At 42.7% G+C, this 13,193-nt stretch overlaps 1 protein-coding gene across 1 annotated transcript in view; it reads left to right on the forward strand.

Annotated features, from left to right (window-relative positions):
* Window positions 1–13,193, forward strand: part of zgc:153039 (uncharacterized protein LOC767698 homolog) — a 38,501-nt gene that overhangs the window by 24,653 nt on the left and 655 nt on the right. Inside the window, exons 7-13 of the mRNA XM_052110718.1 lie at window positions 1,043–1,200; window positions 1,581–1,663; window positions 3,892–4,016; window positions 10,776–10,968; window positions 11,481–11,655; window positions 11,736–11,882; window positions 12,121–13,193. The exon at window positions 12,121–13,193 is cut by the window's right edge and continues 655 nt beyond it. Of these exons, the coding sequence (XP_051966678.1) occupies window positions 1,043–1,200; window positions 1,581–1,663; window positions 3,892–4,016; window positions 10,776–10,968; window positions 11,481–11,655; window positions 11,736–11,882; window positions 12,121–13,025 (1,786 nt within the window). The 3' untranslated portion in view covers window positions 13,026–13,193. The remainder of the gene's footprint in view (window positions 1–1,042; window positions 1,201–1,580; window positions 1,664–3,891; window positions 4,017–10,775; window positions 10,969–11,480; window positions 11,656–11,735; window positions 11,883–12,120) is intronic.

The raw sequence follows: 13,193 nt of genomic DNA on the forward strand, positions 1-13,193 counted from the left end.
TGCTCAAATAACACACATTTATACAGAATTCATGTTAGTGCTTTAACAAAAAAAAGCTTCACATTTTTGCTTTTTAACCACCCGTTACACTTGCCCATTAGACTTCCATTGCAAGCATATTTACTACCGTACAAACACATTTCCAGTGGATATTTGCACACTGAGGGATCCGTTGACACATATAACTGTTATATGGGTTATACCAAACTTCAGAGACGTCCCCGGCTGGAATGGACTCTCCAAAATGTAGATTTTGACATTGCTTTCATGTGAATAAAAAATGGTTTGTTTCTAGTTTCAACATTGTGTGTACTTGGTTTTGTTGGATGTGAAAAACTAGTTTCGTGCCATGCAACCCACATGTGGTTTTCGACCTTTGAAGATGTCTAATATTTAAAAATGTTCCCACGGAGCCACAATGAGAGCTCCATAGCTCAGGGATTTAACTATATAGGGCCTTAAAAATGAAGATACAAAAAGGAAAGTTTGTTCTACACCAGAAATTAAAATGATATTAAGATATCTGCAACATTTCTGGAGTTACAGTCACTCCAACTTTGGAAAAACAACACAAAAAAAGTGTTTTTTCCCATTTTTGGACTGACACCATTGGCATATAATGCATCAAGAGCTGCTGAAGTCATCTGTTTTCAGTAATAGACTTACTTATCTCTGGGTAAAATTAAAATCATGATACTGGCACCGTTCTAAGATCATTTTTTTGACGTGTAGTTTTGCTCAAATCATAGGCGAAAATTGCTATTTCGACTTTTGATTACATAGTAAATATTGATCCATTGCATTTAATATTTTGGCTTTCATCTTCACTTATGTTTTTATTTTACCAGTACAAATAAATAAATTACAATAAACAACATTTTGAGTTGGGGACCTCTGGGTTGAGTTGTCACGGGATGACCCATGTATTTTTAGCGTAGAAAGTAAGCTGGGCTGCTGGGCTTAGACGATGCTTGATCCTGGATAATAACTCTCTCTCTGTCTGTCTGTCTCTCTCTGTCTATCTGTCTCTCTCTTCCTCTAGAATTCTTTTGCAGAAAGATTATAGTTTTCTTAGAGACATTAACGTGTGGCATCCCTTCGTAACAATCGGTGTGTATTGCTCCACGCTGTCCGCCTCTATGAGTAATCTGATTGGAGCGTCCCGCATCCTCTACGCTCTGGCACGAGATGACTTGTTTGGTGAGTAAACGCAAAACGCTCGTAAACATTTTCAGTCATTACGCTAGTCACTACAGCGTTAACACAACACATATGATCACGTCACATGCACATTCCTGTTGATTGTGGTTCATAACTCTTAAGCGACCTTTGTGAATTTCGCACACCCCCTAATGAGCCTCATTTGCATATAATGTCTCACTTTGTCTTGGTGATTAAACATATTCGGTGTAGCACATTTATGGATGTTTGCAGGATAAATATCTAGATGAAAGAGTGATCGATTCTCCTGCTGTTGTTTATTCATCAGGCGTGATGCTTCTCGTGCTTTAAGTGCAAATATAAGGAGTGTGATCTGATCATATCAGCTGTCTGTCTCTCTGTCTGTCTCTCTGTCCCAGGTCGGGCTCTGTCTCCGGCTAAACACACATCTGGCAGTGGTAACCCCTGGGTGTCTGTTCTGATCTCTTGGTTTCTCGTACAGGTGTGTGTTTAAATGAATTCATGATAAAAAGAGTGATTTAATAAATATTTTATATTCATAAACATGTTTATTTTCCATCATGTTTAATTAACAGGTCTAAACACAAGTGCATTTAATCATCTCAGTCACAAAATGATTTGCCCTTCCACTATTCAGAATTATTTTCTCACATTTGGGATGCTCTTCCATGTCCACTCCCACTGTAAAATGGCCTTTCCACTTTATAACTCCCCATCTTACAATTAGAATGACCCCACCCAATGTTTAGAATGCTCCTCCCACTTTTAGAACCTCCCCTTTTATATATAGCAAGATCCCTCTGTGATAGGGACCAGTGTAGTCACCGATTGGAATCCCATATTTAAGGGGGGGGATTCCCCTCCATCTTAAGACCTCTATATTTAGGATGCCCCTCCCACTTCAGAGCTCCATATTGAAGATGCCTCTCCCTCTTCCTTATATAGGATAGCCTCCTACTTAAGACACCCATAGTTAGGATGGCCCTCCCACTTTAGATATTCATATTTAAGATGCCACTTCCACATATAGGATAGCCCCTCCCACTTCAGACATCTATATTTAGAATACCCCTTCCACTTTAAGATCCTCGTGTTTAGGATGCCCCTCCCACTTTATTGCCCCATATTTAAGGTGCCCCTCCCACTTTAGATCTTCATGTTTAGGATGCCCCTCCCACTTTATTGCCCCATATTTAAGGTGCCCCTCCCACTTCCATATATATATATATATATGATAGCCCTTCCCACTCCAGACCTCCATATTTAAGATGCCCCTCCCACTTTATATCGTCATGTTTAGGATGCCCCTTCAACATCCATATATATGATAGCCCCTCCCACTCCAGACCTCCATATTTAAGACACCCCTCCCACTTTAGATTGTCATGTTTAGGATGCCCCTCCCACTTTAGAGCCCCATATTTAAGGTGCCCCTCCAACATCCATATATATGATAGCCCCTCCCACTCCAGACCTCCATATTTAAGATACCCCTCCCACTTTATATTGTCATGTTTAGGATGCCCCTCCCACTTTAGAGCCCCATATTTAAGGTGCCCCTCCAACATCCATATATATGATAGCCCCTCGCACTCCAGACCTCCATATTTAAGATACCCCTCCTACTTTAGATTGTCATGTTTCAGATGCCCCTCCCATGTTAGAGCCCCTTATTTAAGGAGCCCTCCCACTTCCATATATATGATTGCCCCTCCCACTCCAGATCTCCATGTTTAGAATCCCCTTCCACTTTAGATCCTCATGCTTAGGATGCCCCTCCCATTTCCATATATGATAGCCCCTCCCACTCCAGACATGTTTATAAACAACTGAACTTTAAAGGAATAGTCCACTCAAAAAATGAAAAAGTCAAGTCAAGTTTAACTCAACGCAGGCTTATGAAGTTTTCAAGCTGCAGCGGAGGGGAAGATTATTAGTGAATAACTGATTATCACATTATGAAACATTCGATACTTTGATATGGGGCTTTTTGTCCTTTGTGGAGCTTGACAGACGTGGTTTGTAAAGGAACAAGGTTACATTTTTCATAATGCATCGAGAGTGTCTCTTCTAAACAAATGCTGACTGCATGCAATGTTTCCAGATGCATTCTCGACGTCCAAAACACTTTCAAAAACCTGGATACGATCTTGAGTTTGACCGTGACTTCCTCTCGCCGGAGTTCAGATGGAAATGCACCCGCAGCTCCGCCTCGTAAATGCACAATTTATCTCCAACACTTAAATTAGTCTAAGAGTTATATATGATGGTGTTAAAAAGCCCAACACTAAATATGAGGGATAATGTGCAGCCAATATCTTAATAACACACGCTGTGAGTTAGAGCAAAAGCACACACAAACACACACACACACACACACACACACACACACACACACACACACACACACACACACACACACACACACACACACACACACACACAAACAAACACACATGCTGCTCCTAGAGACTCTGAGAGAGGTCAAATATAGTGAAATAATGGCTCTGTCCTAAACCTAGTGTGCTGCCTTAACAGACTGTAGACAGCAAGGCAGCTCCGTAGGTTTTGGCGCAGAGCCATAGAAATGGAGTGTGTGTGTGTGTGTGTGTGTGTGTGTGTGTGTGTGTGTGTGTGAGCGAGAAGGTCACTTTAAACTGTGGACTTCCTACTAATGATGATGACTAATTTCTCTCTCTCTTTCTCTAGCTGGTTTTATTCTCGGGTAAATTGAACACTATTGCGAGTATCGTGACCATATTCTTCCTGCTGGTGTACGCAGCTGTAGATTTGGCCTGTCTGGCGTTGGAGTGGGCGTCCGCCCCAAATTTCAGGTGATATCTCTCTCTCTCTCTCTCTCTCTCTCTCTCTCTCTCTCTCTCTCTCTGTGTGTGTTTTTATCTATCCATCTTTCATTTGGTCATCCGTTTGTTCTGTCTATTGTTCGATCGAACTACTTATTTTACTATTTTTCGTAAAATGTATCGTTCACTATTTTGTTTATTCTGTCGTTCGTTCTATCGTTCTGTTTATTGATTGATCGATCGTTCGATCTAACTACTTATTGTATATTTGTTTTTCATTTTAGTCTTTTTTTTTATAAAGTTCATAAAAAAAGTGTATAACTTTTTTCTCACGTTCAGACTGTTTAGGATATCACTTTACGTCTAGTGCATTAAGTAAACGGTGTACTTACAATGCATTCGATCGAATTGATGAACGTGCCGTTTTTAGTTTGATGTGTTGCACTGCTCTGTATGAAGTACTTTTATATTATTTGCAAATATTACCGTTTAAAATAACTTCTGACTAAAGACCTTCTGGTTTCTCGATTACTAATTTAAATCACCTTTTGTTTCTAACTATATTTAATCCAATTTTGTGTAGAAACATCTGTTAAAAAAAATGTGTCAAGAAGAGATGTTGATATTAATTCTAGTTGATTCGCAATTTCACGTTGTATTTTGTACTGTGCACATCATAGAGTTCCTTCAGGCATTAAGACAATTCTGTGCAGAAAATGTTTTATACATACTGAAGAAGTACCGCAGTAACAGTAGTGTGTTAACCATGTTTTGTCTTAATCAATATTAACAGTGTGCCGGCTAATTGACTCCAGGTCAGAGGTTAAACAATCAGTGCCAGCTCTCAAACACTTCTCCACTGCTGATTGGCTGAGAGTGTTTTGGAGGCGGGGCTTCCCTGCTGCTGTGTTTATCCTGTTAGCTTGTTGTGTCTGCAGAGGCATGTTAGATTGAAAGCCATTTAGCGTAAACGTCTCCAGAGAGACGCGTGTGATTAGCATAGTTAATTAGCTTAAACAATTCAGACTTTATCAACAACACACGGGAGAGGTGTGTGTGTGTGTGTGTGTGAGTGTGTGTGTGTGTGTGTGTGTGTGTGTGTTTTTGTGATTTACAAGGACAATTTTGTAAGTTACAAATTAGTAATTACAAGGGTATTATGCTATAAATGTGATTTATGAGGACATTTCTAGTGTCCCCATAATTCAAATCGTTTAAAAATCATACTAAACAATGTTTTATTGAAAATGTAAAAATGCAGAAGGTTTTCTGTGAGGGTTAGGTTTAGGGGTTGTGTTAGGTTTAGGGGATAGAATCTATAGTTTGTACAGTATAAAAGTCATTATGTCTATGGAAAGTCCTCATAATGATAGGTAGACCAACGTGTGTGTGTGTGTGTGTGTGTGTGTGTGTGTGTGTATGTGTGAGTGTGTATTTATCACTTTGTGGGGACCAAATGTCCCCATAAGGATAGTAAAACCCGAAATGTTTGACCTTGTGGGGACATTTTGTCGGTCCCCATGAGGAAAACAGCTTATAAATCATACTAAATTATGTTTTTTGAAAATGTAAAAATGCAGAAAGTTTTCTGTGAGGGTTAGGTTTAGGGGTAGGGTTAGGTTTAGGGGATAGAATATAAAGTTTGTACAGTATAAAAACCATTATGTCTATGGAAAGTCCCCATAAAACATGGAAACACAACATGCGTGTGAGTGTGTATGTGAGTGTGTGTGTGTGTGTGTGTGTGTGTGTGTGTGTGTGAGTGTTTGTGACAGTGTGTTTGTGAGTGTGTGTGTGACTGTATGTGTGTGTGTGCGAGTGAGAGAGAGTGTGTGTGTGTGTGAGTGTTTGTGACTGTGTGTTTGTGAGTGTGTGTGTGACTGTATGTGTGTGTGTGTGTGAGTGTGTGTGTGTGTGTGTGTGTGTGTGTGTGAGTGTGTATTTATCACTTTGTGGGGACCAAATGTCCCCATAAGGATAGTAAAACCCGAAATTTTTGACCTTGTGGGGACATTTTGTTGGTCCCCATGAGGAAAACAGCTTATAAATCATACTAAATTATGTTTTTTGAAAATGTACAAATGCAGAAAGTTTTCTGTGAGGGTTAGGTTTAGGGGTAGGGTTAGGTTTAGGGGATAGAATATAAAGTTTGTACAGTATAAAAACCATTATGTCTATGGAAAGTTCCCATAAAACATGGAAACACAACATGTGTGTGTGTGTGTGTGTGTGTGTGTGTGTGCGCGCGTGTGCGTGTGCGTGTGCGTGCGCGTGCGCGTGCGTGTGCGTGTGTGTGTTGGAAGGGCATTTTACTGCTTGCGGTCATAAAATCAGGCAAAAATGAGCCATGCTTTTGTGTTTCGACTTTTGCCACTTTTGTTTGATTCTGAAAGTGTGTGCACGTCATTTATCTATACATTGCGTGCACAATTATCCTCATAAGTTCACTAAATTCAAAAAAAAAATAAAATAAATGGGTTCATATAAGTAAATGTTTATTTCAGTTTTCTTTTAGAGGTCAGGGTTGATCTGTGCTCTTAAAAAAATATTTTGCCCAATTTTTAAGATTCATGCATGTTGAATTACAGTTTCAAAATTCTATCAAATTGAATAGCATAATTTTTAACAAAAATTTAATTTTATAAAATGTAAAAGTATTTTATAGTTTTGTTTTAATTTGTTAAAGATTTCGATTTGAGGGAATTTAATTTTGAAACTGAAATGTATAAATCTTATAGAGTTGCGTGCTATACCGTTATTAACGAAATATTGCGATACCAAAACATTTAAAACGGTACGATATCATCTTGTTAATTTTGGTACCATATTAAAGTTTGCTGCCATTAGCAAAATGTAATATGAGAGTTTGGAGATTTAATCAAAGACTATTTGAAAATAATAATGAAAAAGTCTCGATATGGCCAAGTGTGATCATTAAACAGGATGCCATTTAATTAAATAATATAGTGACATGCACACCATATAACGAATGAGAGGTGCTGTCCTGCTCTGCCATCTCCTGCACCCCCCACACACACACACACACACACACACAGGTACACACTCACACAAGCAGGTGCCCACACAAATGCAACACACTACTAATGCTTGATTTTCATGCAGCGTGTACAATAGTATCCATCTGCAGAGCCACAGATCAGTATATTTAGCGTATAATCGGCTGTGAATTCTCAAATGAACGTTTTCACCGTTGCAGCTCAAGATTTCAGCTCGCGAGTCGCAGGAAGTTTAAAAACAGGAAGAACTTCAAAGGTCTTTCAAAATAAAAGTCCTGCTTAAATAAGATCTTTATTCAACTGGATTTGTGAAATTGAAGACATTATATTTTAATTTGATTAAAGCTGTGCAGTATGTCTTTGATAAAACACAATTTGATCATAACGTTTAATTAAAACATTTAACATGGAATCCAGAAAAAAAAAAAAAAGAGAAGGGTAATAAGACTTTATGCAAATCTTTTCAGCAAGAAAGTAATTAGTTGTGTATTTTCAGCAAAAATCATTGTGTTTTTATCGAGTTTTATCTGCAAATTCAGTTTGAACCTCAGATTGAGTTTTTGCTTATTTAGAGAAGCTGTTTCTTTATTACTTTAAAAAAAAAAAAAAATTTTATGCATTTGGCAGACGCATAAGTGACTTACAAAGCACTTATTACAGGGACAATCCCCCCCGGAGCAACCTGCAGTTAAGTGCCTTGCTCAAGGACACAATGATGGTGACTGTGGGATCAAACCAGCAACCTTCTGATTACCAGTTCAGTGCTTTAGCCCACTATGCCACCATCACTCCTGTTTCTTTATTAATTGAACTGTAGAAAATGATACAATGCACACATAAATAAAAAATATCAGTACAAGTATTGATTGAATGTCGTGAGAGAAACCATCCCAATATTGCAGCTTCAAGTTCGCATCTGGTTTTGCTGTCCGTCGCCAAACTTGCTTCAATGTTGTCTGGACTGGATTTGATGTAATCAGACGTCTCTCTGATGTTAGAGATGCCAACAGTGTTTGTCCAACAGTGAAATAATATAGATGGATTTCCAATCCCAAATCCCAAATCCAACACCAAACACAAAGACTCCGCAGACCTCTAGAGCAGATCCATATATTACTGTATTTCTGTGAGTTGCTCAAGGATTAAAGGGGATCGTTCTCTCTCGCGGTTTGAGTTTGGACTGAATTCACGGCGTGTGCTTTTGTGTTTTGGCTGCGTTCCTGTCTGAGTGAATGCACGAGACGTTTGAGTCTGAAAGACTCTGTGTGTTCAGAATTAATGAGCTGAAACCGAGAGTAAAACTGGAAGGATGAGACCGAGAACAGTCTGACAGACACTCATCAATCACAATGTCGAAAGTGGAGAGGAGAAGAAAGGCAGTGAAATGCAAGAACTACATTTTATCTGTATGTGCTTTCACTCGTACGGTGTTTTTCTGTTCAGGGGGTCGTGTGTGACACTCGGGATGAAGTCTGGTCCAGACTGCCGCTTATTCTGACCCAAAACTGCCCACTTACACCGGATAAGACCGTCTGAGATGTAAAGTGAGCAATCGCGGTTCACTTGTTTCTTGATTTTGTTCAGAGGCAGCGATTTAATACAATTATAGACATTAATACATTCATTTAACATATTGGCGCAACACTCCGGCTGAATGTCTGCACAGAAAACAGCTGAAAATGATCAGAAATGTGTACTGAAACATTTCAGTGAGTTTATTAAAAGTAATTTATTTTATTATTATTATCTCCCAATTTCCCACAAGTCCTCGTGGTGGCGTAGTGACTCGCCTCAATCCGGGTGGCGGAGGACGAATCTCAGTTGCCTCCGTGTCTGAGACCGTCAATCTGCGCATCTTAACACGTGACTTGTTGAGCGCGTTACCGCGGAAACGTAGCGCGTGTGGAGACTTCACGCTATTCTCCGCGGCATCCACGCACAACTCACCACACGTCCCACCGAGAGCGAGAACCACATTATAGCGACCACGAGGAGGTTATGTGACTCTACCCTCCCTAGCAACCGGGCCAATTTGGTTACCCCATGTGACTCTGCCCTCCCTAGCAACTGGTTCAATTTGGTTTCCCCATGTGACTCTGCCCTCCCTAGCAACCGGTTCAATTTGGTTACCCCATGTGACTCTGCCCTCCCTAGCAACCGGTTCAATTTGGTTACCCCATGTGACTCTGCCCTCCCTTGCAACCGGGCCAATTTGGTTACCCCATGTGACTCTGCCCTCCCTAGCAACAGGTTCAATTTGATTACCCCATGTGACTCTGCCCTCCCTAGCAACCGGTTCAATTTGGTTACCCCATGTGACTCTACCCTCCCTAGCAACCGGTTCAATTTGGTTACCCCATGTGACTCTACCCTCCCTAGCAACCGGTTCAATTTGATGACCCCATGTGACTCTACCCTCCCTAGCAACCGGGGCAATTTGATTACACCATGTGACTCTACCCTCCCTAGCAACCGGTTCAATTTGGTTACCCCATGTGACTCTACCCTCCCTAGCAACCGGGCCAATTTGGTTACCCCATGTGACTCTACCCTCCCTAGCAACCGGGCCAATTTGGTTACCCCATGTGACTCTACCCTCCCTAGCAACTGGGCCAATTTGGTTGCTAAGGAGACCTGGCTGGAGTCAGTTTGTTATGGATGTTTAGAGAAAACAGAACATCATGTTTGCAAACCCCGAAATATTTGTCTGTCAGTTTTACAACAGTTTAATGAGTGTCACATGTGAGTGTTTCTGTTGCATGTCCGTGATATCTTTTACCTTAAAGTCTGAAGATTAGTGGCTCCTCAAGTTGTTAATTGTTTGATTGGATTGAGGAACGCAATTAAACTGATTAATGGCCCCTTCAACTGATTCTGCTGTCCCGCTAATCAGATGCTGATTGAAACGACACTGTGTGTGTGTGTGTGTGTGTGTGTGTGTGTGTGTGTGTGTGTGTGTGTGTGTGTGTGTGTGTGTGTGTGTGTGTGTGTGTGTGTGTGTGTCGCACGGGTCATTCTGGCTTCGGGAAGTTTGCTTTCTGCTGACATGAGCAGGGTGACATCACTGTGAGACACGACTTTAAGCGAGAGCGCGTGCCAGTGAGCGAGAGCGCCGGATGAGTGCCTATCCGCCAGCTTTTAACATAATTGCTCCTGGAGTTTAGAGGGAGGGGGGTTGAAAGAAAAATAGAAGGTAAAAAGAAGAAAGACGCCAACAGGGTGAAACAGATGCAGATAAATGAAAAGGAAAGAGGGAATGAAAGGGAGAGTGTGAAAGAGACGGAGGGGGGAAACTGGAATGAGATTTTGAACTTGAACGAATGCAGAAAACAAACTGTGTGTGTGTGTGAGTGTGTGTGTGTGTGTGTCTTTCTGTGAGGGAGTGTGTGTGTGTGTGTGTGTGTGTTTCTCCTAAGCAACCAAATTGGCCTGGTTGCTAGGGAGGGTAGAGTCACATGGGGTAACCTCCTCGTGGTCGCTGTAATGTGGTTCTCGCTCTCGGTGGGGCCTGTGGTGAGTTGTGTGTGGATGCCGCGGAGAATAGCGTGAAGCCTCCACACGCGCTATGTCTCCACGGTAATACGCTCAACAAGTCACGTGATAAGATGCGCAGATTGACGGTCTCAGACGTGGAGGCAACTGAGATTCGTCCTCCGCCACCCGGATTGAGTCACTACGCCGCCACGAGGACTTGGATGCGGACCCGAATGTTGTGTGTAAACTCTTTCTTTCTTTTCTTTCTTTCTTTTCTTTCTTTCTTTCTTTCTCTCAGACCAACATTCAGGTATTTCACGTGGCACACATGTGTTCTGGGGATCATCGGCTGTGCAGTGATGATGTTTCTGATCAACTCAATCTACGCGTCTGCCAGTATCGCATTCATGCTGCTGTTACTGCTGTTGATTCATTACCTGAGTCCTGTGAGCAGCTGGGGGTTTATCAGCCAAGCACTGATATTCCACCAGGTACACACACACACACACACACACACACACATCCTTAGTCATGCAGTCTGTCCTCTGGTTGCTTGGATTGTTGCCAGGAGAGACTGTTGCCAATGGAATTTTTGCCAGGAAGTTGAGCTAGTCACCATCAGAGGGTTGCGTTCTCCCCACGGAATATTACAACCACTTAACTTATTACACACACACACACACACACTCGCTCACACACACGCACACGCACACTCGCGCACACACACACAGACACACAATCTCTCTCACACACACACACACACTTGCTCACACACACACTCGCGCTCACTCGCTCAAACACGCTCGCTCGCGCGCTCACACACACACTCTCGCACACACTCGCTCACGCACACACTCACTCGCACGCTCACTCGCACACACACACACCGACAGCCAATCAGATTACAGCTTGAGATATTGAGAAAGTGTAGAACAATGAAACTAGTATTTCTATGAACCAGCATTTCAGAACTCGTTCGACAGATTCTCGTGTGTGTTTTCAGGTACGTAAATACCTGCTGATGCTGGACGTCCGTAAAGATCACGTGAAGTTCTGGAGACCTCAGGTGCTGCTGATGGTGTCCAACCCCAGGTCCAGTGTGGGACTGATCACCTTCATCAATGACATCAAGAAGAGCGGACTCTATGTCCTGGGATACGTGCAGCTGGGAGACCTGGGTGAGAATGTGTGATCAGGTGATATCTTCTGTGGCGTATTGATGTACACCAAGATCCTTTATTAATCTCTCTCTCTGTAGACGTCCTGCCGTCTGATCCTCTGCAGTCTCAGTATGACTCCTGGTTGTCTCTGGTGGATCATTTGAATATTAAAGCGTTTGTGAATCTCACGCTGGCGGACTCCATCAGACATGGCGTTCAGCACCTGCTGTTCATATCAGGACTCGGTGAGACACTCTCTCGCAAGCAGATCAACAAATTTGGGGGTCCATGAAGTTTGAAAACCCCTTGAGTAAACTAGTTTTCTACTTTGGGTTCAAGTTAAAATCCTGCATCATTATAAACGGCACGTCACAATGTCAACCATCACACCATCATAGAGCCATCCCTAAAACAAGCAGTCTTTTCCTTGTGTAACATTGTTTCCATGTTTGCCTTTATTCTTTGTTATCTTTCCTTCTCTAGGTGGGATGAGACCCAATACTCTTGTTCTTGGTTTCTATGACGACATCCCGCCTCAGGACCGACTCCAGGACTCCACACTGTCGCTTGCCAAATCCTCGGACAATTCCGTTCAAGGTGACGACCCGGAAGATCAGGACGATCCACCGTTCCACTTTCCACCTGTGCGTGGGGGTGTGGTTACAAACAGGGGCGGAGTTTGGGGCGGGAAATCTCTGGGGCCTCAAGAGTATGTGTGCATAATCGCGGACGCCGTTAAGATGCTGAAGAACGTAGCGTTGGCGCGGTACTTCGGACAGTTTGATCAAAGTCGAGCGCTCCAGAGTCCAGTCTTCGTTGACGTCTGGCCGGTGAATCTCTTGCGACCGGACAGCGCTGCGTATGTCGACACGTGCTCGCTCTTTTTGCTACAGCTCGCCTGCATTCTTAACATGACGAGGGCGTGGCAGAAAGCCAAGCTCCGCCTCTTTCTTTGCGTGGAGGCGGGGCGTAGCCTCAAAGCGACGGAACAGAAACTCGGACTTCTCCTGAAAGAACTCCGCATGAAGGCGGACATCTGTACGGTGCCCTGGGATTCCGAAGTCGCCCTTCACTGGCAGCGTCAGATGCACTCGGAAATGGAGGAGCCAGCGGACGAGGTGGGCGTAGTCGAAGCTGACAAGTTGTTCGCGAATAGTTTCCAAAGCAACACCTCGCGAGTGTCAGACGAGTATTTGCAGGCTGTTAATAAACTCATTCTGGACCAGCCGCTCATATCGCCTGCCGTACGCTTCCTGTACTTGCCCCGCCCACCCGCGGACACAAGTCGTTACCATGACTACCTGCGTCAGCTAGAACTGCTCACACGCGACTTAGGCCCCACCCTCTTGATTCACGGGGTCACCCCAGTTATTACCACTGACCTTTGAACCTTTGTTCCTCTAGTTTTCACGTCATGTGCACGCCGTACGATAAACGATTCCTGACATTTCGAAGAGAGGGAGGTACGAAACACTTTATTATTATTATTGCAAAAAATTTTCTTTCTGGTTTAAGCACTTCACATGGTTACTTTAGAAAAGAGAGAGAGAGATTTC

The sequence above is a fragment of the Xyrauchen texanus genome, chromosome 38 (assembly GCF_025860055.1).
Source record: "Xyrauchen texanus isolate HMW12.3.18 chromosome 38, RBS_HiC_50CHRs, whole genome shotgun sequence".
Classification (NCBI taxonomy): Eukaryota; Metazoa; Chordata; class Actinopteri; order Cypriniformes; family Catostomidae; genus Xyrauchen; species Xyrauchen texanus.